Source organism: Arachis stenosperma, chromosome 8 (assembly GCF_014773155.1).
Source record: "Arachis stenosperma cultivar V10309 chromosome 8, arast.V10309.gnm1.PFL2, whole genome shotgun sequence".
In the NCBI taxonomy this organism is placed as follows: domain Eukaryota; kingdom Viridiplantae; phylum Streptophyta; class Magnoliopsida; order Fabales; family Fabaceae; genus Arachis; species Arachis stenosperma.
In genome coordinates, this window is record NC_080384.1 from 21,255,790 (window position 1) to 21,283,561 (window position 27,772).

Genomic DNA, 27,772 nt, shown 5'->3' on the forward strand with positions numbered 1-27,772 from the left:
GTACATCACTTAGAGAAACGGGGTGTCTTTTAGATATGGACTGTGAGAAGGGGCTTTCTCTGAGTCCATTGACTAACCCCATTATGACTGCCTCTGTGGGCAGGTCTTGAATCTCTAAACATGCTTTATTGAACCTTTCCATATAGGCTCGTAAAGATTCTCCGACCTCCTGTTTTATTCCCAGGAGGCTCGGTGCATGTTTCACTTTATCTTTCTGGATAGAGAACCTCATCAAGAACTTCCTTGAGAGGTCTTCGAAGCTAGTAACCGACCTCGGGGGGAGGCTATCGAACCACTTCATCGCTGCTTTCGATAAAGTGGTCGGGAAGGCTTTGCATCGCGTAGCGTCGGAAGCATCAGCTAGGTACATCCGACTTTTGAAGTTGCTTAGATGATGCTTTGGGTCCGTGGTTCTGTCATAGAGGTCCATATCGGGGCTTTTGAAGTTCCTCGGAACTTTTGCCCTCATTATGTCCTCGCTGAAAGGATCCTCCCCACCTAAGGGTGGCTCTTCTTGTTCGTCACGGGAGTTGCGACCTTTGAGGGAGGATTCTAACTTTAAGAGTTTTCTTTCTAACTCTTTTCGTTATTCCATCTCCTCTTTTAGGTTCTTTTCAGTTTCCTTTTGTCGCTCCCGTTCTTGTTCTAACTGTTCCAGGTGACTGTGGACTAATCCCATGAGTTCAGTTACATGGGATGGTCCCTCTTTCTTTGATTCGCGCCCTTCTGAAGAGTTTACCTTCGGGTTTTTCACTCCGGAGGTACCTTCCCTGTGTTGAGTATTAATTTCATGGTGGAGGGTGAAGTCCGCATCATTATTGCCTGTGTCCAGATTCTCTTGCTCAGAATCTGTCTCCACATGTCCTTCTTCGTGGGATCTGTCCGCCATCGGTGGCTGATCTCTCGGGTCCCCGGCAACGGCGCCAATGTTGCGGTGGGTAACCGGAGATTAATAGACTGGACCGTATTTGGCCGGCCCAATCGTCTGCGGATGGTAGTCTCCGAGCAGGTTTGCACGCTGGAACCTCCTTCCGACTTGTGTACGTGAGGGAATGGGGGGTGGTACCTGCAAAGACACTCCGATGCCTAAGTTAGCAAGGGTGTGAGCAAGTTTTGAATGTATTTGGCTTAGAGATACCTGAAGAGTGTCAGTGTATTTATAGTGGTGAGCCAATAACCACCGCTGAAGTAGTGCCACCCTTTTTGGGTGATAACCGTCCCTTTATCTTAGGGAGGTTAAGATATGGCTCCCGGAAGTGGTTAGAGAGATTCTAGGGGCGGTTACTCATTTGAATGAGTGCTTATCCGCCAACCAACCCTCGTGCCCGACTTCTTTAGAACAAGTCGTAGTCAAGACCGACTTCTTAGTACGAAAGTCGGTGCTCAGCAAGGCTCAATCATTTGGACTAGGCCTTTCGTTTGGACCTGGGCCTTCATTATTGGGCCAGGTATGAACAGCAGGTATATAAAATTGATGTCTATTTTAGTAATTTTTCTTCTAAAAGTGATTTTGAGTAACATAATCCAAACAACATTTATTTTACTATAATCAATTTTGATATAAAGATTACCAAACATAAATCACGTTAACCCAAACTAACTTATCATCAAAATCAATTTTACAAAATCAATTTTATGCAAACTCTGGTTTGCAAACTGTAATCCAAACACACACTCATTCATCTCCTTAAAGTTAAGAGAAGGGTAAACTAAAGAAATATTAATTAATCAAAAGTATTATTTGTATCCCCAAATTAATTATTAAAATCAATCATAATGTATTTTTGTATAGATATATATAATTTAATTTTTTTAATATATATTTTATATTTTAGTGTGTATTTTATACTAATAATTTATTTTAATATATATTTATTATGATTGTTAATTAATATTATCTAAATACAAAAATATTATTTATACACTAAAATTAATTTATTTTTAATGAATATTTTATATTTTAATATATATTTTATATTAGTGGCTAATTTTAGTGTATACTAATATAGTTGAACTAAATATTATTAGTATAAAATGCAAAATTTGGAACTAATGATAGAATAGTTACTTATGTTTTGTAGTTATTTATTCCCTAGTTACTGATACAGTAATTTGAAATTTTATTTGGGTACTCATTATTATTGATTAGGGACAGCTGCAATTATTGACATGTGCTCATTTCTTGATTTCGGTTGTTGGTTGGAAAGTGGTGACAAATCAAACATACATTTGTTGGTTAACAAAATAGTCCATCTTCTTATCTTAGTTGCCAAAATGAGAGTGGGTTTAAATTCTACCATTTACTTGATGAGTCAAGCCTCCCGTTTACAGTTTTCAAATGCCACACTTTAATTTTCAATCATAGAGGCGTGCTCTAATTCTTCCTCTCACATTCCTTCATTAATTGCCATGTTAGTTAAGTAAGACTTAAGCAAGACATATATCAAGATCTTCTTTATTATTATTACACATAACACATAACGTCTTTACAACTTTATCCATATCAAATCCCTGCCTACGCTAATTTTCTTCTTTTAATTAACTTGTTCATCACCTGACAATAAAGCTATCTCGATCAATAACTCCATACAAAAAAAAACACGAAAAGCTAGAACCAGAAGGAACTGTTCTTCAATTGAGAACACGCACTAAAAAATTTAGATATGAAAGTAATACAAGTAATATATATTAACGTAGTAATATTTGGTGTTTTTTAAAATTATGAAAAATATATAAATTAGACGGTCTGATTTATATTTAAAAAATTAAAAAATTTTGGGATACACAAATCGTATATCTGATTTGTGTATCTCAAATTTTTTAATTTTTTTAACATAAATCGGACGGTCCAATTTTTGTACTTCTAACAAATTAGACGGCCTAATTTTTATTTCTCTAATTAAATGGTTCCACATCTGAGAATAATACTCCAACAGTTCATATTTAAAAAAAAAACACTACTGCTATTCTAATATCAAAAACAAAAAAGTGTAACAACAAGTTTATTAATATTTAAAAAAAAAAAAGTCAAATAAAAGATGTTGAAATAGTAGCGGTCCTTCCATCTAATCTAAGCCACCTATCGCTGTAATTGAAAATACAAAGTATTGAACGTAGAACCTCTACATGTCTTCATCAAAAAATGCTGTAACTATATCATTAATATATAATAATAATACGCCAACACGTTATTATCTGCGTAATTTTCTTGACCCGGCTTGCTCTGAAAAAGTCCATGGTAGCGTTCCCAGTTTCATATATAAATCCCATTTATTAGTCTCATTTTTCCACACTACTCGATCGTTAAACTTTTTCAAGAAGAATAAAGGCATCAAAAACTGAAAATCGCGGAAAAGAATTGAAGAATGAGAAACAAAGGAGGGCAGAACAAGTTGGTGAGGATCATAACCACACCTATAAGAGTTCTTGGAAAGGCGAAGGACATGTACGTTCGAAGCATAACACAGTGCGGTTACAGCGTCAGCTACGGCAACACCGGAGACGCGGCGGGGAGATTCCAGGCGGGGCTGCCGCGAAGCTACAGCGCCGCCACGTCGACGTCCGGTGCAGGTTCGGAGGATTACGCGGAGCTTGTCAGGGCAGCGTCGGCGAGGACCATGGGGAACCGAATCGACGTGGATTTGGTCCTGAAACTGCAACAAGAAGCTCGAGGTCGAGGTCAAAGTCAAAGTCAAAGTCAACCAGTGGGGTTGCCAAAGTCGGTGAGTGTTGGTATGGGTCGAATTGATGAGGATAAGCCTTTTGATTTGAATGAAGGGTGTGAAGCTGTTGTGCCTAATTCTTACCCTAGAAGTAGAAGCTATGCTGTTGGAATTAGAAAACCCACCCTTGTTCTCTAAGGAATAATAATGGCTAATTAGTAGTTTAGGGTTACGTAATGCTACATGTTTATTTGTAATTACTTGCAAGAGAAAGTGTTCTTTGCAGGTATTATATATTCTTAATTATTATTGTTCTTCATGAAAATTATCCTGCCTCTTCATCTTGTATAAATTTTGATAATTATTTCTTGAATTTTTTAATGAAAATTTGTGTGTTGCCACTTGAAATTACTTATTTTGGGTTACTTGAAATGAATGCATAGTTCATTTTGGCAAGTAGATTATTGACTTGATTGTTTTGCAATTTTCATTTTCTTTTATTTAATTTTGGATTGGTTGTTATTATAATGTATATGATATAAATAGATGCTTATTTCATTGCTGGAGACCGGCGAAAGAGTGAACTTGTTATGAATGATTTAATTGAAACCAAACAAACAATAATACAAAGAATTTATAATATGTGCTCCTATATTTATTGGGCTTATTTATTGGCCCCATTTGGAACCTATTTATAAATTATTTATTGTGCTTATCACAAAATCTCAAAACAACACTTGAGCTTGCTAAAGACACAAGATCTAATTAAATTGGCCTACTCAATTGAAGAAAAAAAGAAAAGAAAAAAAATAAATAATATTTTAACCCAAATAAAAAATAAGATATATTTAAAAATAAACTACCATTTTTACTCATAAAAATTGAAAATACTGATATATTTATCTATAAAAAAAATTACCATTTGTACCCATGAAATATGGGTTCTATACAACAAAATTATTCAAACACTATAAAATTACATAAAAATCCCAAATTATCCTTATCATCTTCGTTTTCAACTTTTCAATGAACTCAGAGTAGAGTGCTACCACCTAATGCCTCTGCAACAAATAAATTGTCAAACTCAAACAAGCCATGTGAGGAATTGAACGAATTGATCAATCTTCACCTAAGCCAACTCTTAGAGGCAAGGGTGAACTTGTTCTCTTTCAGCGAGGAAGACGTTAGCTATAGTAGTTGCTCTGAAAGTTCGATGACTGAAAAGATGATGATGATGGTGACGTTGTCGACAACTCGTTAGAGTAGAAGAGAGAGTGAGATCAGGGGCTGAGTTAGGGTTCGGTGGAGTTGCGAAACTGGTGAGTGGCTCGCTAGCAGTGGTCTGAGAGAAAGAACGACTGAGACGGTGAGGGTGGCTCGGGTTTGTCGATGGTGAAGACGATGGTGATTCGTGGCAGTTTTGGTGGTTGGAAGTGCGGACGGTGATGATGGCAGGTTTGTGATGGTGGTTCAGAGCTCTCTGGTTCTTGAAGAGAAAAGAAGAAGGGAAAGAAGAGGAGAAGGAGAAGTGAATTAGAGTCCGGTGGTTTAAAACAGATGGTGAAAGAGACAGAAAGAGAGAGAGCTTGCCGCGGTTTTGGTTCGCAAAGGAGAGCGTAGTGGTGGCAGATGGCGCGGTGGCCCGTCGACGGCACTGGTTTAGTGATGAGGAGAAGGTAGCGACATTAGGTGAAGAGAGGAGAGGGGGTACTGCGGCTCTAGAGTTGCTGGCGGCGGCGAAGCAGGGACTGGTACAAAAGTCCCCTTGTTTGGCAAGGGTGAGACAGGGAAGAAGAGAAGGAAGGGTGGCCACAGAGAAAGGAGGACGGCAATGGATGGAGTTAGTGATGGTGGTGGTGGTGATAAAGTGATGAGCAGATGAGGATGATGGAGTGGTTAGTATGAAGGAAAAAAGATGATGCGGATAATGATAAAGATAATTTAAAATTTTTATGAAACTCATATTTTATGGATATAAATGATAATTTTCTTTTTCTATGGATAAATATGTCAGTATTTTTAACTTTTGTGCATAGAAATAATAATTTACTCTATATTTAATTATCTTATGTATATTACGTATAAAAATAATCCTCTAATTCGTTATTGAACACTCCAACCGGGAGGTCTCCCGTTCATCTCTGATACTACATGTATATAATAGCATCCTATGGATTTATATTTTGTCTTTTTGTTTATAAATTTTTAAATAATAAATATTTATTAGTAATAGTTTAAAAATAGGTCATACTAGATCATTTGTGAAAAAATAATTTGTAATTAGTTTAAAATGCTAGTGGGTTACCAAAAATTCATACTTACATAGAAATTGGCAGGAACAATTAAAGTCTAGAGAAAATGGGCATGACTCATTAGAAAAAAATGGTGACTATTTCTCACCATATGACTATATCCCATCAGTAATTTATTAATTAGCTATAAATTCTTAAATGAAACTTAGTGCTGCATTGGATTAATCCTTAACCAACTGGATTGGAGGATACCATAGAAAAAAAAATGACCATATCTCACCATGTCAGTAACATCATGTATAACATTCCATAAAATAGTTGGTCCAAGAAGAAAAAGACACATTCCTTAAAAGTTAGAATGGATAAGGAATATGGATATAGAGAAGTGTGGTGCGGGAGATTTAGCATAGGAACTCAAAATGGCACAGCTTAGTTTGCGTAATTGTGGTAGTGGCGGCAGAAGCTCCTTGTCTCAAGTTTTAATTGTCTTTGCACTTGTGTTAGAGATCATTTGCTCTTTTCAGCTTTCAACATCTCACTCCATAGTGCAATCCCTTCCTGGATTCCAAGGACCCCTTCCTTTTGTTCTTGAAACTGGGTGGGTATAATATAATTCATTAATTCCTAAGTCATATTATGGTTATTATTCAATAATCATTGAATTCAAACTATGAAAATATGCATGGCATGGCTATGGCAATAAGGTATGTGGGTGTAGGTGAAACTGAAGAGGAGCAAGATGGTGAAGTCTTCTACTATTTCATTCACTCAGAGAACAACCCCAAAGAGGACCCTCTCCTTCTTTGGCTTACCGGTGGCCCTGGTTGCTCTGCTTTGTCTGGCCTTGTCTTTGAAGTAGGTAGGTACATACCAAACACCAAAAGCTGCGTTTGTTTACATAACAGGACAGTGAGACAGGGACATAGAGACACAAAATCGTGTTTAATAGAGGAGACATGAACAGAGACAATATATCTAAAAATACTAAATTAATATATTTTGTATTCATAACAGAAAGGATACGAAAACACTAACAAGAGATACAACTGATTTTTTATTTTATTATTATATTTTTCATCTTAAATTTTTTAAATAAAAAAAATAAAAAAAAATTAAATTTATGTCTCTGTACTTTATGTCTTGTTTTCAGTATTTTGTCTTGTCTTGTTTTCAGAAACAAACGCATTCAAAGGTATTATATAATAGGTTGAATCATATTTTTTGCATATTATATATGTGTGTTGTTACAGGTCCTTTATCATTTATAAACGAGGAATACAATGGGAGCTTGCCAAATCTGGTTTTGAAGCCACAGTCATGGACAAAGGTTTAGTATTAGGTGAATACTTAATAGGAAGTAGGAAGATGTTTCATGTGAAGATAACAACAGAAAATATTAGATAGTTTGACATATTTGATTAAACTGTACCAGCATCTTAACTATAATCTTTAATAAAGACATCTTCACGCGATTAGAAAAGTATTATAGTAAATAAATGTTTCAACTTAAATTTGCCCAAGTCAAATTAAACAAGTTTAGTCTTGCTTTGAGAAAATTGATCATATTTGCATGGTTTGGTGGCTAGGTAAGCAGTGTTATATTCGTAGATTTACCTGTGGGTGCTGGATTCTCTTATGCCAAAACAGAACGTGCTGTTCACCAAAGTACCCGGAAAGTAGTTCAAGATGCTCATCAATTTATTAGGAAGGTCCGTTCTAATAGTCACCCTAATCTTCATTGCATTGATTTTCGAAAAAATACTCAGTTTGGTCCCTGAAGTTATACTCAAGCCTTAATTTAGTCTTTAAAATTTCAATTGCCTCAACTTAGTCCAAAAAACTTTTTAAATTTTAATCACGTTAGTCTCGCGGTGGTTCCCGTCACAGAGTCAATTGAAATGTTTAGGGACTAAATTGAGGTAATTAAAATTTTAAGGACTAAATTGAGGCTCGAATGTAACTTCGCAAACTGAGTATTTTCTCATTGATATTCTATACATGTTGTTTCTATGATGAACTCCAATCTTTTCAAATACAGCATTGCATTTGCATTATCTTAACTTAAATACGTGTAGTGGCTAGTTGATCATCCGGAATTTCAATCAAATGAAGTGTACATTGCGGGTGATTCAGTGTCTGGGCTTCCCATTCCAGCAATTGTTGAAGAAATTTCAAATGGTTAAACTCCTCTGATCTAAGCTTAAATAATAGGTAGCTAATGGCCTAATGCCCTCCAATTTCTGACTGTTCAATCTCTCTCCAAATTTTATTACTCGCAGGAAATGAAGGTGGCGTCCAGCCACATATAAATCTCCAGGTTTGTGCGTTTAAAAAAAAATGGGTAATAACAACCTGTCTTTTTATATGAACTTACAACAATGCTAGGAAACCAAGAGGGTATCACCAAAAAACTAGCTAGATGCCTTTAGGTGAATTCAAAATCTCTACATGGATGATGTTTATACTAGGCATTAGGATGTTTCTTCTACTAAGTATCAAAATGTTTATTTTTCATACTAAATGGATGTTCTTTTATATATTTTATAAATTTTTTTATATACTAAGAATCGGGATTGTTGAAGCAGAGTTCCGTGATCCCCGTCTCTAATTCTCCAACGTATCATTCAGAATTTTAATTAAAAAACAAATAAAATTAATTAAATATAATTATAAATTAGTTAAGTTGTTTACTTTTTTGCTAATACCTCTTGGTTCCATATACTTTTTCATTTCCTTATAATTTCAAGTAGATTGAATAGAAATGTTATTTTGTACAGGGGTACCTGCTGGGGAATCCCTTTACAACATTTACCGAAGATAATTATGCAGTAGCATTCAATCATGGCATGGGACTCATTTCTGATGAATTATACGAGGTAAATCATTTACTAGTCAATTCTCAATAGGTGTAATTAATAATATTTCTTATTTTTGTTTTAAAATGCTAACATACATATCCGAATTATTTTGGTACAATAAAATAAGTCACTAAATAGGAACTGTAAAGGAGAGTTCATTAATGTAAACCCCGGAAACAAAGCTTGTGTAAGAGACATGGAATCATACAAGGAGGTAAGCCAGCAGCCATGTATTGTTATAATTGCTTTTGATGAAACATCTGAGTGTAAATTATAAAGGTTAGAAAACTCGTGTGTCCTCAGACTATTTCAGGAATTTATGTATGCCACATTTTGGAGCCTAACTGCGAGTTCGCCTTGCGTAACCCATGGAGGAGGAGATCTCTGACTCTAACTGATCAGCTCCACAAGTTTCCGATCCTTGCAGTCCCACCCTTAAGCTGTCGGGTAACTTTTCACACCTTCAATTTTCATTAATGGAAGAGTTTAAATTTAGATTACTATTCTCGTGAAATTGTCTTCATATGATAATGATAGTTAAGTGTTAAGTCCCACTTTGATCTCTGAAATGGGTGAGATGTACTGATTTAGTTCCTAACTTCTCAATTGCTACAATTTAGTCTCACAGGTTTAAAAAAGTGCACCAATGTAGTCCCTCATGTATTTTCCAGTATCAGAACTCAATACCGTTAGTGACGTGACTCAAGCCTTGCCACGTTAGATTATTAACGGCCAGCTGAGCTAGAGAAAAATTCCAATAGCACTGACTTAGTCCTTTTCCTTTTTTCTCTTTTATAACCTAAAACAGAGAACGTTCTATCCAATCTTCTTCTTGTCGTTCTTCTTCTTTGTTGTGCAAAGTTGCTGGTATGAGATCATGATTTCAGGTGGTAGCCAGAGTTTTATTCATTCAACTACTAGGGTCCAAGTCAAAGCAGAGCACCAAGAGTACCAGGGTGGTGTGGCTGCAGATGTCGCCCTGTTCTCTGCTAGTCAACGATGGAATCGAACCCTAATAAGTCATTCTTTGGATGCCCGAACTACAATATAAAAAACCATAACTTAACCTCTATGGGCAAACACAAAAGTTTTAAATCCTTTCTCAACCTCTACAGACGTCGATACATACTTTGTGAAAACCAAAAGGTGGCCACAAACACTTTTTCCTCTAGCAACCTTTAATTCTTTTCACCCATGGATGGGATAATTTTTTTTTTTTGAAGTTCAATGAAGAAGGAAAAGACGAAGTAATCAAAAGGGAGGCGTGTAACATTTTAGTATGTTGAAACCCTCAAACAACGTCATTTAGTGCTTTCTTTAGTGTAAAACGCATACAACATCGTTTTAATATGTCCAGCGTGGCAATGTTTGAGCCACATCACTAACGGTGTTAGGGTATTGTGATAGAAAATACACGAAGAACTATATTAGTGCATTTTTTTAAATCCAAGGGACCAAATTGTAACAATTGATAAGTTAGAGACTAAATCAATGTAACTCGCTAATCTCAATGACTAAAGTGGGGCTTAACTCGATAGTTAAAGATCATTAGATTGTAATTCAGTTATATATGTCAAACTATCTAATGATTTTCGCATATCATCTTCATATGATAACAACTTCATGTAACTAATTACCCTAAATTTGTTGCTAAAAGTGTATCATTTTAATATTTACTATTTTCCACATCCCAGAGTCATGCATATTTACTATGTACCTATTGGGCCAATTTTGAAGATGTTCGCAAGGCACTAAACGTTCGAAAGGTATAATTGATTCGTTATACACGACGGTAACTTTAAATGATGTATATATATATAACATGAATGGCTAACTCTTGCTTCAGGGTAGTATAGGAAATTGGCAGCGCTGTAACTATGACATACTTTACAAGCATGATATTCGAAACAGCGTCCAATATCATGAAAATCTAAGCAGTAAAGGCTACCGTTCATTAATATACAGGTCGATATCATTAGTTACTTACTTTTGGTTCCATTTAGCATTGGATATGTATAATTAAATTGTAATGTATTCCATTTTTTTTTAATAATAGTGGGGATCATGACATGATAGTTCCATTCTTGGCGACCCAAGCGTGGATTCGATCTTTAAACTACACCATCGTGGATGAGTGGAGGCAATGGTACGTCAATGGTCAAGTTGCAGGGTAAGTGATATGTGCTCAAACTCCAAACTTGTTATACCATTATTGTATTTGCAGAACTATCTCAGAAGCTAAATCAATCTCATAATTTGATAGATATACTAGGACTTATTCAAATCGGATGACGTTTGCAACTGTGAAAGTAAGACCCTTTTTAATTCCTGCAATAAATTGCCTCATGCAATGTTTATCCAATTAACTTCAATTTAACTGTCGTTTTGGAGAAATATTTTTAACCAGGGTGGAGGACATACAGCTACTGAGTACAAACCTGAAGAATGTTTAGGCATGTTCATTAGGTGGATATCTAAAAGGCCATTATAGCAATACCCAGCAGAGCCAAGGTGGTGGTGTACCTATGCTATGAAGAATAATCACTTTGTACAGTGAGTTTTAGAGACAATCTAAAATAAAATAATTTTTAACTTGGAATGATTAAGTGCTTTTTGTAAATAAATTAGCATATACAATGGGAGTGGGACAAGTGATTGAACATGAATGAAAACAATTTGTGCTGGTTGTTCTCTGGCTTTTGTCTTTGGTTCCCATATAATTGACACATAACTATGTATTAAGTGTTTAAGCGTTTCTGTAATTAGAATTAGCAGATGCAATGGAACAAGTGATTAAACACGAGTTTTGTTATCTGATTTTCTGTCTTTGGCTGCACTGCACTCAACAAGGCCCGGCAGGTAATTATGCTAGCAAAATTGATTAAATACAGTCGAAAAAAAAAAATTCGAGTAACGGCGGCCTATATCCAACTACATTTGGAATTTTCATAATAATATAAATATTACAGAGAAATCAAATATTGTACAGCATATCTATCGAGGTACCTTGCCTAAACTCCTTGACTGCCATTGCATATGGAGATTGATGATTTGAATTCAACCAAGGATACCACTGTGTGGATGTCTGATTCGTTACAAGTGAAGGATTTGATCGAATAGTACAGCACATCATCTTACTTATCACGCACTTCTCTTTTTGGAAGTAGGTCGGACCTCCTAAACCACAATCTGAACCTCAAACCTAAACATTGGAATAATCAACAAATCAGCAAAATGGAAAATAGTCCATATAGATGTGTTATCATATCACTTGATTCAAGCGAAATGTATCCCATGATAAAACACTTTCAAAATGTACCTACTTCCCACTCAAACTTTTCCCAAGATAACACCAAAGTTTACCCACTGAATTTGTTTCCAAGATTTCAAATGAAAATGAGACTACTAATCCTACAATTTTCCACCTTAAGCAAAAGCTACTCCCACACAGAATCTTAGCAACATAGATTTAGCTGAAAATTTAAGATGATGGAATGAAGATTACCAATGGGATTTCTGGAGAAGAACTTTAATACTTCATCAATAATTATAACCTGGAAAATGAAAAAGGAAAAGAAAAGAAAGAAGATTAAACCGTTGAAGAGTAGCAGGACTCTCAATCTAGGCAAAACAGAGCCTAAGGAAGATCCCATGAATTGTATACAATAACATACATTTTCATAACTTATATATTGAACATTTTTTTTCTTTTTTTTTTTTAAAAGTGAATTTAATCACTAGTTATAACAAGTTTTCAATTTAAAGCCCATTGTTCCAAAATTCAGGACATATATTACACCTACTCTATTATAGTTCATCTGAGGAAACTGATCTACTTAGATATCAACAACAGGTGCATAAAGGTTAACAAAAATACTATTGACAAAGACAAAAAAACACTACATACAGGTATTGATAGATAAAAGACAACCATCCAGTCATCCCAGGATAATGGTGTTACCTGCCAAAACAGTTGTTAATAATAATAAATTAATAATTCAGATTGCTTATAAACAGGACAATTAAGCAGAGTTGTCACTCCAAGAAAAGTCGTGGTACACCATTATGAAAAATACTCACAGAGAAAAGAACTGACAGCGGGTGAACATATAAAATTAGTATGTGAAGAAGCATAGTTATGATTATAGAAGCAACAAGCCACATGTTACTCCAGGGAGGAACGACCCTGAAACAGAATTAATATTGTTACACTACAAATATAACAGAAGTTTATTCTCAGTTCCTAATTAAAGCTGAACTACAGCTCATGCAAGGCCCACTGTGCTCCACATGCAAAACATCCCCTGGTTCCCACGAAAGGTTTTGTTTTGCATGCCAAAGTTATCTTTTAACCGATATCATCATGATGATTTCATATATGCAATCATGCACCCTACTAGTTAGTGACATTAATATATTCTGCAGAGAACAACACCCCAAGACGAAGTCAAATTAAAATAGATCAAAATATTACTCACAAAAGAGATTGATTTTCACCAAGGTTGTTTAAAGCATTGAACATCTCAACAACGACAAGCACAGTCATTGATACAGTAGATGGATGTCGATCATCAAATATACTGCATGGATAAGTTGTCTCCCTTGTTGGGCAAGTGTCAAAATTCATCTGTAAGAAGAAAACAAGTGAAACTATAAAATACCTTAATTAAATTTATTTATAGAAAATTGGAAGAAATTATTACCAGAAAAAGCAAACCTAATATATATTGCTAAAGATTATCGCATCTACATGAACAAAAATATGTTGCCCAGGCCTGAAGCAGTAGAATTTAACTATGTAATTCATTGTAAGTTCACAATGTATAATGTGCTTTCATAATAAACATTTTAGTAGGCGGTCAACAGTGATTTTCAACTCCATTCCATTACGTATGTTAATGACTTCTCCTTGGTCATACAGCGGTTTCAAGACCTTTTTCTAATTTTTAGTGAATCTTGATTAAAGAAACAAATCAGTTTTATTATATAGTTACACTATATATTATGTCCCTAAAATATATCTTGTTTACGTCCCTAAAGTTTCTTTTTTGTTAAAAACAATAACTAGTAGAAAATTTCCATCCTCTCGCCTTCAAGGGATATAATGTCGTAACTTGAAAACTCTTGCTTCTTATTGTTGCTCTGAATCTTCACTATATCATTAATAGGGAGAATACTCAGGACTCAATTGGATACCGTACATTCTTTGCATCTCAGTCATTGTCTCCAAATCACTCGCAATAAATGAGGATAAATAATATCTTACCAGTTCAACATATGGTAGTTTGGGGCCACTATCAGCATAAACAAACCACCAAATAAAACCAGCAACGGTTGCAAGGCCAACATAAGCTGCATCAAGCATGCAAGGTTAAAAGGATACAACTACCAAAACAAATTATGCGAGATGAACAACATTAAAGCATAAAATGGCTAGTTATGATTCATTTATAAAGCATGATCAAAACAACTTTTTCACTAACATGTAAATTTGGAAACATAATTGCTGCTTACAATTTTCAACTAGAGTAATTTCTGTTACCTAAATCAAGTTATGTAATATACACACTTTTTGTGTAGCATGAACCATTAACATGTTATGATTTGTGAGTTGCAACAAATGAACTTATATATATAATTACCCAAACCACGAAAAATGAAAAAATCTTACACACATCTTCCATTGACTGAATACACTATTACACTTGCAAAATATTTTAATTTGATTAAGTCAAACCATTGTTGTTTTGTTTTATTTTGTTCTCATAAAGTGGATGTCTTTTTTCTCCCACCTTGTATCATGTTTCTATTAATAATATTCTTCTTTTATTCCCCCCCCCCCCCCCCCCCTCCACCTCCAAAAAAAAAAAAAAAAAGAAAACACCACTCAGCATGCACAAAGCCCCATGAGAAGAAAAAGAAACAGACACACATAAACCAGGTTACATTTACTATACAAAAACTTAAAAAGTGTTTCTTTCATTAATAAAGAAGAAAAGTTATTGGACAAAGGAACTGACCAAAGATGTCTATAATGAACAACTCATGGTAAAGAGTAAGTGTTTACCTCCAATTACTAGATAACGGAAGAAGAGCCAACCTGTCACAACTGCTTCATTCACCTAGGATTATAAGTTCAAAATAAATAAAAACTTGCCATCATTATAAGACATTGTGATACCCAAGTATTTAGAATCTTGATTATTGAATTGTCGAATCGAATACAAGCCTCACAACTAAGTATTGCCAGAGTACCTTTCGAGGCTTAGCCTTCATCACATCAGAGTCTTGCTTATTGAAGCCAATAGCAGTTGCAGGCAGTCCATCAGTAACCAAATTGACCCAAAGCAGCTGGACCTGGTAAAAGTTGAGGCAAACAAGAAAAAGATACATTAATTCAACGAAAAAATAGAAACAAATATTAATGATATATTTCTCATTGAAACAATGAAAATATCTACTGCAATCAACTTTAACCAAACGACAAGACACACTGTATGAGATAAACACTATTACCAATTACATCTACAAGCCAGGGCCCACGGCAAGAATCATTGAAACATAAATTAAGGATTTACACAGGATTGAAGCATGTATCAATATGCATCAAAGAAAAAATCAGTAATATGATATCATATGGAAAATATATGATAGAACTCCTTTTAATTTTCTATCCTTAAGACTTCTGGAAAACAACTGGCCTAATAAGATAACACAAAGACAAGCATTGTAAACTCACAGGAGCGAGAGTATCAGGTATCCCAAGCACAGCAGCGACAAATATACAGACTACTTCACCAATATTGGATGATATCATGTATCTAATAAACTGTTTTGTATTGTTGTATATAGCTCTACCCTCTGCTACAGCCTGCTTCAAAACAATCAGGTTAAAAAGTTGCATAGGGAATTTGCTTTCTAATTGAAAAGGTATGAAGGAAAATAAAGAGACAGATAGGATACTTGACTTTAGGGAATTGATATAAGCTAGCTTACCGCAACAATCGAAGCAAAGTTGTCATCAGCGAGCACCATGTCTGATGCACTCTGTAATAAAACAACACAATCCCATAGCCGAGGATTATTGGGGGAAGAAAAAACAAACCTACTGAGGGTTATAGAGTACAAAAGAGTGTAATGACAGTAGATAACACCTTGGCAACAGCTGTTCCAGAACCCATAGCAATTCCTATATCTGCCTTTTTCAGTGCAGGTGCATCGTTGACTCCATCACCCGTCATTGCAACCTAAAATATATTGTGAATTTCAAGAAATTGGAAGAAAAAGTTTAAAATATTATAAAACTGATTATTCCCATGATTACAAGGATACAACAAAGTATTAACATCTGGAGTGAAACTGTCAAAGAATGATAAGCACTTAGTCCTCATATCAAGCAACAAGAAAAAGTGTAATGCACCATACTATCTTTAGATGAGAACATAATGCTACATAAATATGACAAGAAAATTAGAATAGAAGATATCTATGGATGTAAAATAGCACCAACCCTAAAGAAAAACCTTTTGTACAAAGCAATTGCAGTTTAACATTTTGATAATGGAAGCATTTTTGTACCACTTCATTCTGATTTTGCAAAGCTTCAACCAGCATCCTTTTATGAGAAGGCTCAACTCTACATGAAACAAAGACATTCAACTTATAACTATTGAGTTTTTCACGCGAAAAATGTTGAACAGAGATTAAAGAACTTCTCTTCATGTAATGCCATATCTTTCTAATGAAATCAAATTTTAAAGTATACACATAATCCGGCATACCTGGTAAAAAGTGCCATACGTTGCAATGCTAGAGTTTGTTGCAGTGGTGGAAGTTCTTCAAACTCAGAAGCAGTATAAGATCGCTCGGAAAATTCTATCATATGGTCAAAAGCGCCTATCTTGCGGCAAAGGGACTCAGCGGTGGACTGATTCAGCATTAAGTAATTTTAGATAGGAAGACATCTGGAATGTTAAAGCAAAAAAAAATGGAAGTTTACAGAACTCCAGAAACCTTGTTATCTCCAGTGACAACTATAACACGTATGCCAGCAGTCATACATGAAAGCATGGCATTTCTAACTTCATCTCTTGGTGGATCCAGCATCCCAACCTACAATGGGGAGAAGAGCCGAACAAAACAAAACCAAAAGAAGAAAAAAAAAGGTGGAAAAAGTTGACAAAAGATTAGTAGCAGAAATAACAGTAAGAAAATCGAAATATTAAGAAAAAGGCAAAATATAAAAGAGGTCATTTTGGACCCTCTGATTCATTCACTCGTGTTCACTAATCAGATATGTTAAGACATAAAATTTAAAATAAACAGACTCAAAAGCATATAACCCATTTGATGTCTCAGTATATGAATATAACCATTCAAAGCAAAAGTATATGTTAAGAACAAAGGCTAGATTTGTTTGACTTGAATTCAATATTTGAACTTTTGTACTTGCCATTGAAAAGAAAGCATACCAACCCAATAAATGTAAGATCTCTCTCATCATCAAAGGACAACATCTGTTGACCTGAGGGCATCCATTTCAAAGCCAAAGCTAGGCACCTCAATGTTTCTTTTCCTGCAAAACTGGCCAACAAAATCATGTTCACAATGTGAAATAAAAGGAAGTTCACAGAAGTGTACAAGACCAAAAAAAGTTCACAACTAGGAACATTCTCTGAATCATCTAAATGGAAAAGGAAGTGTATGCAAAGTTAAGATACATTATGCTCCATTTCCTCTGCTTTTCTGAATGCACTTTCCTCAATTATCTAAAAGCTTTAAACCACAAAAAGATTCTTTCTTTTGGACGTTAATTCTTCAATCTCTCATATTGATGTAATCTAATTTTCTACTCAATGCTGGTAGGAATAATTACAAGAGTAGTAATTGAACCTGAATCTTTTTTCACGGAAGCTAAACTAATCTTTACATCATCCCCAGAAAAGGAGGCAATGATTCTCCTATTATGAACGGCAATGTCATCTTATCACTTCAAGTGGCAGGGTTTTTTTCACTTAAAATACTGTAGTTAAAGGTCAGTTAACTGTTGGAGGATGGATCACTATGACAAATCATCATGGATATTCTTTTTCAATGCCTAACAAGTATCCATCAGATATGAAGCATATAGTTCACTCGACTGTCCCCTTTCCACTGCTAAAGTGCTAATACTGATAAGAACTAAGCTCTTGAAAATTTCAGTTTCATTTTCCTGTTTTTCTCCATGTGTTATCTATTCTGAATGAAGGACAAAAGAGAAGAAAATAATCTAGATAAGAAAAAATTAGAGCATATACACATGCTAATTTATAATAAAGAAACCAACCTATGGAACCTTGAAGCCAGCTCTGCTCGAATATCAGCAGTAAGTGGCACAATTGAGCCATCGTCATTACACAGAATTGTTGTACATCTAGCAACTATGCTTTCTGGAGCACCTTTAGAGAACAAAACATTCAATTGGTTTCTGCTGCAAAGGACACTCATCATTTTCCGATCTCGAGAAAATTCCAGCACATCCATCTGCAAAGTATCAGAGTCCAAATGATGAAACTAAATATCCACAGCAATATACCCCCAAAAGTAAAGAAAATCAATTAGTAAAAATATGCAATTATTTGATATTCACAGTTTCGACCATATGTCAAAGGATTAAGAAAAATGTAAAAAAAAGTGACAAACTTGCTGAATCATACCTTTCTAAATTGTTCCTCCCAATAATGGTTACAATAAGAAGCACGTTCATGGTTACTCAACATGTTCAAGGCTGATGGCATAGAATTAAAACCAGGAAGACCAACCTAAAGATGAGCAAAGAAGCATACTTTGAGTCCAAAACAGGGAGCTTCACACACAAGATTAACATAAATAGGAGAGACAAAGAAACGTACAAATCACAAATACAAACCTTTTCTGCAAAGACACGTAGTGCCACTTCAGTTGACTCACCAATTTTTTCATACTTCCCCTTATCAGGATTATACTGCAGGGTTGATTCATTGCAAAGAGCAGAACACATTGCTATGTGAAGAAGACACGGCAATTGAGCTGGAAAGTCAATCTGCAAAACAATCAGATGCTATTATTTGAACAATAAAAAAAGCTGGATCACCAACCATTATAAGTTTCTGTTTTGAATATAAACATCCGTATTCATGAAAGCGCTCAATTTCTTAGTCACCCAAAGATTCAAATATCATGCAGCATTGGATGATTCCCATCAAAAAGCCGAAAAAACTACAGCATATTTGGCATTCTGTATCCTTGACGAATACTGTTTAGGGAAGGAAATTAACCTCCCCAACTTAAGAGGAGCAGACCCATTCCTCTCCTTGTATAAGTCAATTAATTAGCTTTCAAATGTGTTGAAAATTTTGCCTGCCCATTAACACAAAAGCATGACAAATAAAGAAAAATAGTACCTGCATCCCTGTATTGTCAAAAATTATGCCTTCAGGTGCATATGTTGTCCCACTGACACTGTATTCAGTAGCAGCAGGACTACGTTGTGCAGATTCAACAACGCATACCTGTGAATATAAAAGCATATAGAGGAGGAAACCAATTTAAAGAAAACAGTAAAAATATTGAAAATGGAAAAATAAAAATATTATTTAGAAACGTTGAAAGTACTACAAAAGCATGGAGGGTATGACACAGTCAGTCGAAATAAGGGAGGAGTCAAGTAACACAACATTCATACCTTTAACATGTAGAAAGAGATTTTAGTTTTGAAATGATAATAGAGGGCTCTATTAATTTCAGGAAGAAGCCATGTATTTAACATTCTTAATTGAAAAAAACATCATGGACAGTGAGATTTTATTTTATTGATGAAAAGAAGAATTTTATTAAGATGAAGAGAAGGATTATACAAGATGGAGGATAAGAGGACCTCTATACAAATGTAAAACAAAATAATAAAGCAGCGAAACCATCAATAAGTCAATACAAGATCCTGTGACAACGGTAAAGTTCTCTGGCATATGGCACTCATGGCAATTAAAAAATCCACATAAAACAAATAGATGAATATAATGCTCATTGATCAATGACAAATAACACTCACTTTTGCAACTGACATCATATTAGTAGTTAGTGTTCCAGTTTTGTCGCTGCAAATTACAGTGGTGCAACCCAAGGTTTCAACAGAAGGCAAAGACCGAACGATGGCATTCAACCTAGCCATACGCTTTGTTCCAAGAGCCAAACACCTATTATAAAAAAGTAATCAGTACAAGAAAGAGGGAGGACAACCTAGATCAGATTAGTTTCTAATTGAAAAATATCTGAAGCATAGCATCTCAGATTAAGGATAGCCCTACAGTTACCAAGTAATTCCACTAGTGCAAATATATAAGGAGAATTCTATGACACAACAGCCTTTTCCTTTTCTTTTTCTTTTTTCTGTTATTGCCCATACTCATGCTAGTTTTGTCTCTGTTTGCTGACAACACTTAATACAAAGAAAATAAAACGAAAATATACTAATGCAAAAATTAGTAATAGCACTTAGACTAGCCCAATATATAGACTGAAACAAAATCAAGTGGGGTTCAATAATATCAGGAAAAAAATTAAGAGGTTATAGGTTATCAAGATAAATTAAATTCACAAAAACCTATCAAGAGCCATAAGTACTTAGAGAAGTTCCCTTCTAACTTTGACATTTTACAATAATAAAGAGTTGTTTCAAACAACTGTGGTTGTTAAATGACTCAAACTACATGGTGCAAGCTGCCTGATCTTTTAGAGTATCTTTCTCAGAGTTGCAGAGAGATTGAAAAGCTTTGCACTACTGCTGTTCTTTTATAAATCCTAATTTTTTTGTATCCATTTCTTTTGCACATCCTTCTCTCTTTGTCAATAATGTTTCCTCTTTCACCAAAAAGAATCAAAAGACCGTGATGATGGTTGAAATTTGAATTGAATACAAACTCCACCTTCAGCTCACAAAAATAAAATAATACCTCAACGACAGTACTTGATACGAGGAATCTTAATAATATGTTGCCTTATTGTTTCTTCATTGCAAATTTGAGATTTCTTTTACAAATTAATTACTAATGAATACTATGCAAAAAAATACATTAATTTAACTTTGTCAATTAAACATCATAGTATGCTTCATTTACTTCACAAATTTTTAGATTCAACACAAACAATAACAATTAAGCATTCTCCTACTAAATTTAATAAGAAATCCCATGAAAAATGTCTATAGAAATCAAAATTAAAACATCTGAAAGATAGCATTGCTAATAGAAATAATAAAGAAAAGACCTAGACTCACGTTGTAACAACAGCTGGGAGCCCTTCAGGGATCGCTGCAACCGCCAGGGCAACTGCAATCTAGCAGGAATGTGATTAGAAGTTAAAAGACTTTCATGCTAACAAGACAATATGGTTATTTATACACAAGACCAAAAGTTGAATTAAGCATAGAAGAATACATTAAATGGTACATGAAAAATAAGACTCCAGTATGATTGACTGCAAAACTTGAATATCAGAAAACAAGAGTATATAAATCTTGAGACAGAACAGTATAGCTAATGAAACTCCAAAAAGATAAGTAAAAAAAAGTGGAGTCCTCATTGATTACAAACCTTAAAATAATGAATAGCACCACGCAAGAAACCACCATGAGCAGGGTCACGAAAATGACCAATATTTACAATCCACACCAATACGCAAATCCCTGCAATAACCTGATAACATAAACATTGAAATAGCACCATCACAATTTAAAAATAAATGAGAAAAGTGGCCCGCCTTTACAATTAACAGTTAAGCAATAAAAATATTTGTCACATGAATATTACTCATATATTTGATTATCCGTGGTATAATTTTTAGTTGAAACATCTAGGTTTGTAATACAAGTTTCGTCATAAACCACGAGTTCATTTCAAGAGGTTTCAATAATAATTTATTGAAAACAAAACAATAAAGATAATAATAAAATAAACCAATCTAAATCTGAATCCTAGGATCATACAAGATACTGTTTGATATTGTAATATAGGATAATGACGTATAATATGATACTATGATATGGAGATGTAACTTAACACTTTTTTGTAAAACACATTTAATAATTAATAATTATTTGCCTGGCTTCAAATGAGCTTTCTCATTAAAAGCCACATGTATCTCAATAAAGCAAAGTGTTGCTGTTGAAGACACTTCAAACTCAGTCCCAAATCCCAAGTTCAAACTTTTCAAATGCAGAATTGGATGTCTGACAGAACGGCATCAGCTAAATTTGCCAGGCAGGGAACATATAAATGCAATGATGGTTGAGTAGCTTGTCAGAACAGTTGTTATAAAACAGCAACATGCCCTAATAGAACAAATTTTATGTTTGACAAAAAAATCTAAAATAAGACAATCAACAATCACCTTCGCCAAAAAGGTACCAAACTCATCCAGCTTCTTTTTCAATGGTGTCGCCTCCTGTAACCAATCATACAAAGAAAGAACAATGGATAAACACTGTTAACATATGTCTAACAGTCCTTACTAAACTTTCCTTTCGATGTATCAGGGAAAGTACACAATACACATGCACAAGCATGGCATACATATTAGAAACCTTTTATCATTAAACAAGGTCTTTGGCTTTAATATCACCGATGACCAATTGCAGCATGACGATCTCCAATCATGTCAATTCTTACACTTGTTATAAAATTTAAACTGAAAAATTAAAAGATTCAACTTTATCATTCCGTAGATCTACACTCTAACTACTTCTCACCCGAAAATACAATTAAAAAAAAAAAGGAAACTTATAGCAGTATGTTATACTTGTACAGGCTCTCACCCAAGACATCTCTACCTTTAAATTCCATACACAACATTAGAACCAACTATCACTGAAGTAAATCCCAACAAGAAGAAGGTTATGTATATTATCTCAAAGTATTTCAGCATTACAATGTTACACAAGATAGAAATGATGAAATGAATCACTTTTTCATTATGCTAGACAGTTCTAGTTTCCATTTTCCATTTCAAAAAAATTGGTAAATAATGCCACGGACCAATAGAAATACCTACTTATTCCTAACTTAAATGTGCAGGAGGGAGAAATTTTTTTATTATAGATATGTATACAACACAGGGTCATTTTACTCTTGATGACCACTAAAGACAGCTGCTAGTTTACATATTAAGGTGAAAAAAACCATTAACTGAAGGTCTTAGAAGAAAAAATGGCATGAAGCAAATATAGTAAAACCATCTATATGGCAATTGCAATACTTACATCCTCTGTGTGCATCATTGAATCACGAATGTTGCCCATGGCAGTGTTAGGACCAACTCCCACCACAACAGCTCTTGCCCTACCAGCAACCATAACTGTTCCCTGAATTTTTTTTTTTTTTTTGTTGAAAAATTAATAAAAAGAAATAATCTCATCTGGTATAAGGCATCTCAGACTGCAAAAAATAGTGGCCTTTCTTTTTGGCCACTAAATATTCAAAAGCAGGATATTTTGAAACAAAAAAGTAGCTACGCTAATATGGGAACAATGAAGTTGCTACTATTACATTTATGTGGCAAAATTATTGAAACAATTTTCATTCGCATTGACAAATATATTTGATATAATAAATAGTTTAACAATTAACGTCAGCAGAATGATTAAACTTATAAAATAGAACTGAACATGTTGGAAGCCCCCCCCCCCCCCCCCCCCCCCAAAAAAAAAAGAAAAAAAACCCAAAAAAAGGGCTGAACATATAATTCAGAAAATTATTCTTTAGAAACAAACTTAAAACTTATCAACCACATAGTTCAACAAAGGATTGAACTTACATACCGAGAACAAAATATTTGTCTTGTCTTGGTATACAGCATTTGTTGTTGTGGTTGTTTTAAGCTCTTTCTCCACCGAGCTGCTCTCACCTGTGATAATTTTTTAAAAAATAAAATAAAAAAAAAAGAAATTGATCACTCATTATATTGGCAAGGTGCCTCTTGATTATAGATACAACTGGTGCATGTGAGTGCAATAAACTGATACATAAATGTATCACTATCATAACAACTTAACATATAAGCATGTAAAAGAACTTGCAAGACATATATATACATATTAGGGAGGAGAGAGACAGAGAATCACATATTTTATATAAGCCTGACTAAATTAATTATGTAATGCTCATTGCACAATACAGGTAGAGGTATCCTCTACTGCTTCTGTCAAACATATGTTCATATGAACAAATAATCATACAACATTGAGTACATTCTATTGTGATCAAAGCTAAATCTCAAAGTTTCATCAAATTACTATGTTAGAAGTGGAATTCATCAATAGGATTACAATAGTAGTCAAATTGTCAAACTGACAAGCTAAATTCTCGATTTGCCAACAAGTATAAACTAACAATATTACCCACAATATTAAGAATAAATGTCACCTATCATGCCCTCCTCTAATGAATCAGTAGAATGCATCGATTATGTTATATGTAACTACCAAACCATTATCTAAATGCCTGCTAATGTCAACCATGGGTATATTGGCACATGATAATTTTTCAAAATTTTCAGACATGTAAGAAGTAATTGTAACTTTTTGTAGCAGGAAACATTCAATAGTTCCATTCACATTAAAATATACGACAGCAGGTATACCTGTAAGAATGGCTTGATCAACACGGACTTGACTACTTAGCATCTCAATCATCCTCATATCAGCAGGAATTTTGCACCCCACTATTTAATTCCAAACCAAAACAGTGTCAGCTTTCAGCTCTACAGGATTATGCAAACAAACCAGCTAGTTTGTAAGCATTTCATTTGCATAATCAGCTTACCAGAAACTTCCACAATATCACCAGGAACAAGTTCAGTGGCTGGAAGTATAGAAAAACAACCTGCAAGAAATAGACTATCCCATGCTTCAAAGCTGGTACTATCTAAACTTCAAGAAGATGAGCTTTGACCAATTCAATAAATTCCAATAATGTCATCATCACATATTACAAAAAATAAATAATTTGAACTACACTTCACTAGCATTTTAAGTTTTTGTTTTTTACTCTCTTTCTTCCACTGAACATGGAGAAACATTATTTCGATAGAAAATATGGAGATCAGTTTAGAAAAATGTAAAGGCACGCAACAATAATAAACTTAATTAAAATTACCAAGTTTGATTCTAACAAGATTGCTGGGATGAATGAAGACGTAGAAATATCACTTTCTCTACTTATTTATTTGTATAAAGAAAATTTATTTGAGCAAAGTAAAGGAAAAGAGAATAAGATGTACTCCAAGAAGAAATAAAATAAATAAATGATTCTTATTACCATTTCGCAGAACAGTTGCCACATCAGCTTGATAGGCACGCAGCTCCTAAGATAACACAAAAAGAAAGGAAAAGATGAAAGTGAAAGCAACTTGAAACAACCAGCACTCTAGCATACAAAAAATCCAACCCGAAAATCATAATAAATAAGATGATTTTCATCATATAACAAGTTTCAATTAGGAACAAACAAAAAATTAGAAACAAGAAAGCTTTAGCCGCAAATTTAGGAAAGCTTCATCCAGAGCCTGTTAAAATTGCCATAACTAAATCATTATGAGTAAGATTGTATATGGAGGTCTACATTATTAGTCCTTTAAATTTACCTCGAGAGCTTTTTCAGCATTTGTTTCCGTAATCACCCCCACAGCTGCATTTGCAGCTAATATCAATAGAATAACCTGAACATGTAATGAATTAATGCATGAAAATGTCACCTATTTGATAAACCAGATTCAAGTAAGAGCAATCATATAGCAATAGGAAATTTAGTACATTATCCAACTCAGAAAAATTACTACAAAAGGAACTTTCTCAAGTCCTCCATTTCCAAATAGTTTATAATTCAAAACATGAAACATTTAAAACAATGATTCTTCACTAAATAAATTGTTCAGAAAAAAGCAAATACAACATCTAAGATCAAATATATCATACAGAAGGCTCCAGAAATGCCATTAAGCCCGTTTCTCCATTAACTAAAGCCAGAATAAATGATATCACTGCAGCTGCTATAAGTATCTTCACAAGCAAATCATCAAATTGCTTCAAAACCAATTTCCAAAAAGGAGCTCCTACATACCAAATTTGACAGAAGTTAGTTAGTTACAACCGAAATCAACTGATTTTATGTCATTAAACAAAATAGTGAAAGCAACACATGACAATGAACTAGAGTGAGAATGGAAAGCAAGAACTCAATGTCATATACTTACTTTTATCTTCAGGCAGCACTGGATACCGATTACCAAAGGATACCATGCAGTAAGAGAAGGATAAATAAATGTTAATATACAACTACATTAGTAAAATATCAACTACTAACATGAAGCTGGTTAACTATATGCTACATGTAAATTTTCTTCTTGCCAGGTTACCATAATGATTTTTTTATGTAATGTGCCATCAATGAACACAATGAGAACTCAACCATTTGCTTAGAATGCACCCAACATCCAATTTGTTTCAAGATAAAACCACAATTCTCTGATATTTATTTCTTTTCTGTAAAGCAAAAAATTACTAAAGAAATTAATTCATCGGTGCATGGCCATAGAGAAGACATACCGTTTATACCATACAATCGACCATGTTGAACTACCTGGAAAACAAGAGTTGTTTCCTTACTCTGATTGGGTATAAACGAAAAAGGGAAAAAGGAAAGGAAAATCCAGGCACTCCTAAACTTGATCAGACAAAAAAACAAAAGAAAAAATAGCAAAGAAAGGAAAATTGAAGTACCTGGGTATCTGATAGACCTTTAGTTGGGTCGACTCCAAAGTGATCAAGGACCTAACCACCCAAAAAAGATAGAACTCGCAAAGATTTATAAAGATTATAAATTGAGGGATTGCTAAGCAATGTTAAACAACTTAAGTTTCTCCAAGTGCAACCTAATCAGAGTTATGCTAGATATATGCATATGTTTGAAGCTTTGCCACTAAATACTAATGTAGCTGAGAATAGCTTTATCAACATCATCTATCACATTGCTACTCCCTATCGATATTCATGCATCTAAATTCAGCTTCCGAGTAAGGAAAATTCGCATTCAATTTGTTTCGTAAATGTTTGCTACCAGATTCAATCATAAAAAAAAATTGTTTGCTTCCAGATTTGGTAAATAATGCAATGAGATTTTTTGTTAGAAGGTGGAATAGAAAATAACCTCGGGAATAGATCTGGCAAATGCGTCCTCCATGGAAAGAGGATGAAGAATTTGGATCGAGAAAGGCTTTCCGTTACTTCACTTTACTTGAAGAAGGCTTCACAGAGAAAGAGAAAGAAAAATGGAGCATGTGGATTTCATACCTCTAACAATTAATTAATTAATTAATTAATTAAAGATAGTAGTTTTCGTTTCACTTTCAGTGTGCACTCTTTCTCTGTGTTGATGCTGATATACTACGGTGATTGCTGAAGCTGAATTAGTTTGATGGTTTCCCTGAAACTCCAGAATCTCCAAATTCGACAGAGCAACACAGCCGTTACGTTCAAGCAACGTCGTATTGGGCCCATTTGTATTTGGATGAGCCTCCTAATTGGACTTGAGGATTTTCTAAGCCCAAAAAGTGGAATTCTTTACACTCAAGAAAACAAAAATGTTGAGATTTGCTTCAAAAACCTTAAAAATGAGTAATGACCCCATCCGATCCCTGTAAATCTCCTCAAAGAACAAGGTGATTCCCATAGAAAAAACAAAGGACATTTTAACAAATTTGAGTTTATCTCACTCGTCTGCTTAAATAAATGTCAGAATTCAAATTTCGTATTGTGTATGCAGCAATTTATTAGCTTAAACGGAGTTTAGATCTGCGACAGTAACCAAAAAATGGGACATTTTGATCCTTAACAAAATTATTTTGGGACATCTGTTAACAAATGGTTAAATAATAACAAAAATTAATATTGCGAAACTTCTATTTAATAAATTTTTTAACAAAAAATGAAACA

The 27,772-nt window shown here is 34.3% G+C and overlaps 3 protein-coding genes across 4 annotated transcripts; 2 read left to right on the forward strand and 1 right to left on the reverse strand.

Annotated features, from left to right (window-relative positions):
• Positions 1–3,276: 3,276 nt before the first annotated feature.
• LOC130943953 (uncharacterized) lies at positions 3,277–4,073 on the forward strand. The gene has a single exon (XM_057872057.1). It carries the CDS (start codon positions 3,366–3,368, stop codon positions 3,858–3,860), a length of 495 nt encoding a protein of 164 aa, XP_057728040.1. The 5' UTR covers positions 3,277–3,365; the 3' UTR covers positions 3,861–4,073.
• A 2,199-nt stretch (positions 4,074–6,272) lies between these two features.
• LOC130943630 (serine carboxypeptidase-like 1) lies at positions 6,273–11,572 on the forward strand. 2 transcript variants are annotated; one of them, XR_009071858.1, is made up of 14 exons: positions 6,273–6,512; positions 6,619–6,773; positions 7,165–7,241; positions 7,501–7,623; positions 7,990–8,092; positions 8,194–8,231; positions 8,692–8,790; positions 8,900–8,986; positions 9,076–9,219; positions 10,467–10,538; positions 10,629–10,737; positions 10,829–10,942; positions 11,036–11,081; positions 11,180–11,256. XR_009071858.1 is itself a non-coding variant. In XM_057871594.1 (14 exons), exons 1-14 carry the CDS (start codon positions 6,334–6,336, stop codon positions 11,261–11,263), a joined length of 1,440 nt encoding a protein of 479 aa, XP_057727577.1. In that variant the 5' UTR covers positions 6,273–6,333; the 3' UTR covers positions 11,264–11,572. The 2 variants fall into 2 exon arrangements, 1 of the variants encoding a protein (XP_057727577.1); XM_057871594.1 differs by having other exon boundaries at positions 10,619–10,737; positions 11,180–11,572.
• Positions 11,511–27,290, reverse strand: LOC130943629 (calcium-transporting ATPase 3, endoplasmic reticulum-type). The gene is made up of 34 exons (XM_057871592.1): positions 26,988–27,290; positions 26,561–26,611; positions 26,387–26,420; positions 26,035–26,052; positions 25,757–25,893; positions 25,426–25,500; positions 25,101–25,146; positions 24,606–24,665; positions 24,424–24,504; positions 23,603–23,688; positions 23,045–23,146; positions 22,177–22,230; positions 21,381–21,482; positions 21,065–21,123; positions 19,841–19,985; positions 19,194–19,301; positions 18,680–18,832; positions 18,468–18,572; positions 18,098–18,294; positions 17,244–17,355; positions 16,786–16,884; positions 16,554–16,699; positions 16,351–16,408; positions 15,927–16,019; positions 15,769–15,819; positions 15,512–15,643; positions 15,028–15,129; positions 14,840–14,894; positions 14,039–14,124; positions 13,251–13,399; positions 12,853–12,958; positions 12,680–12,733; positions 12,278–12,326; positions 11,511–11,974 (listed from the first exon to the last, which is right to left on the reverse strand). The coding sequence occupies exons 1-34, from the start codon at positions 27,018–27,020 to the stop codon at positions 11,907–11,909; spliced, it is 3,006 nt and encodes a 1,001-aa protein (XP_057727575.1). The 5' UTR covers positions 27,021–27,290; the 3' UTR covers positions 11,511–11,906.
• Positions 27,291–27,772: the final 482 nt, after the last annotated feature.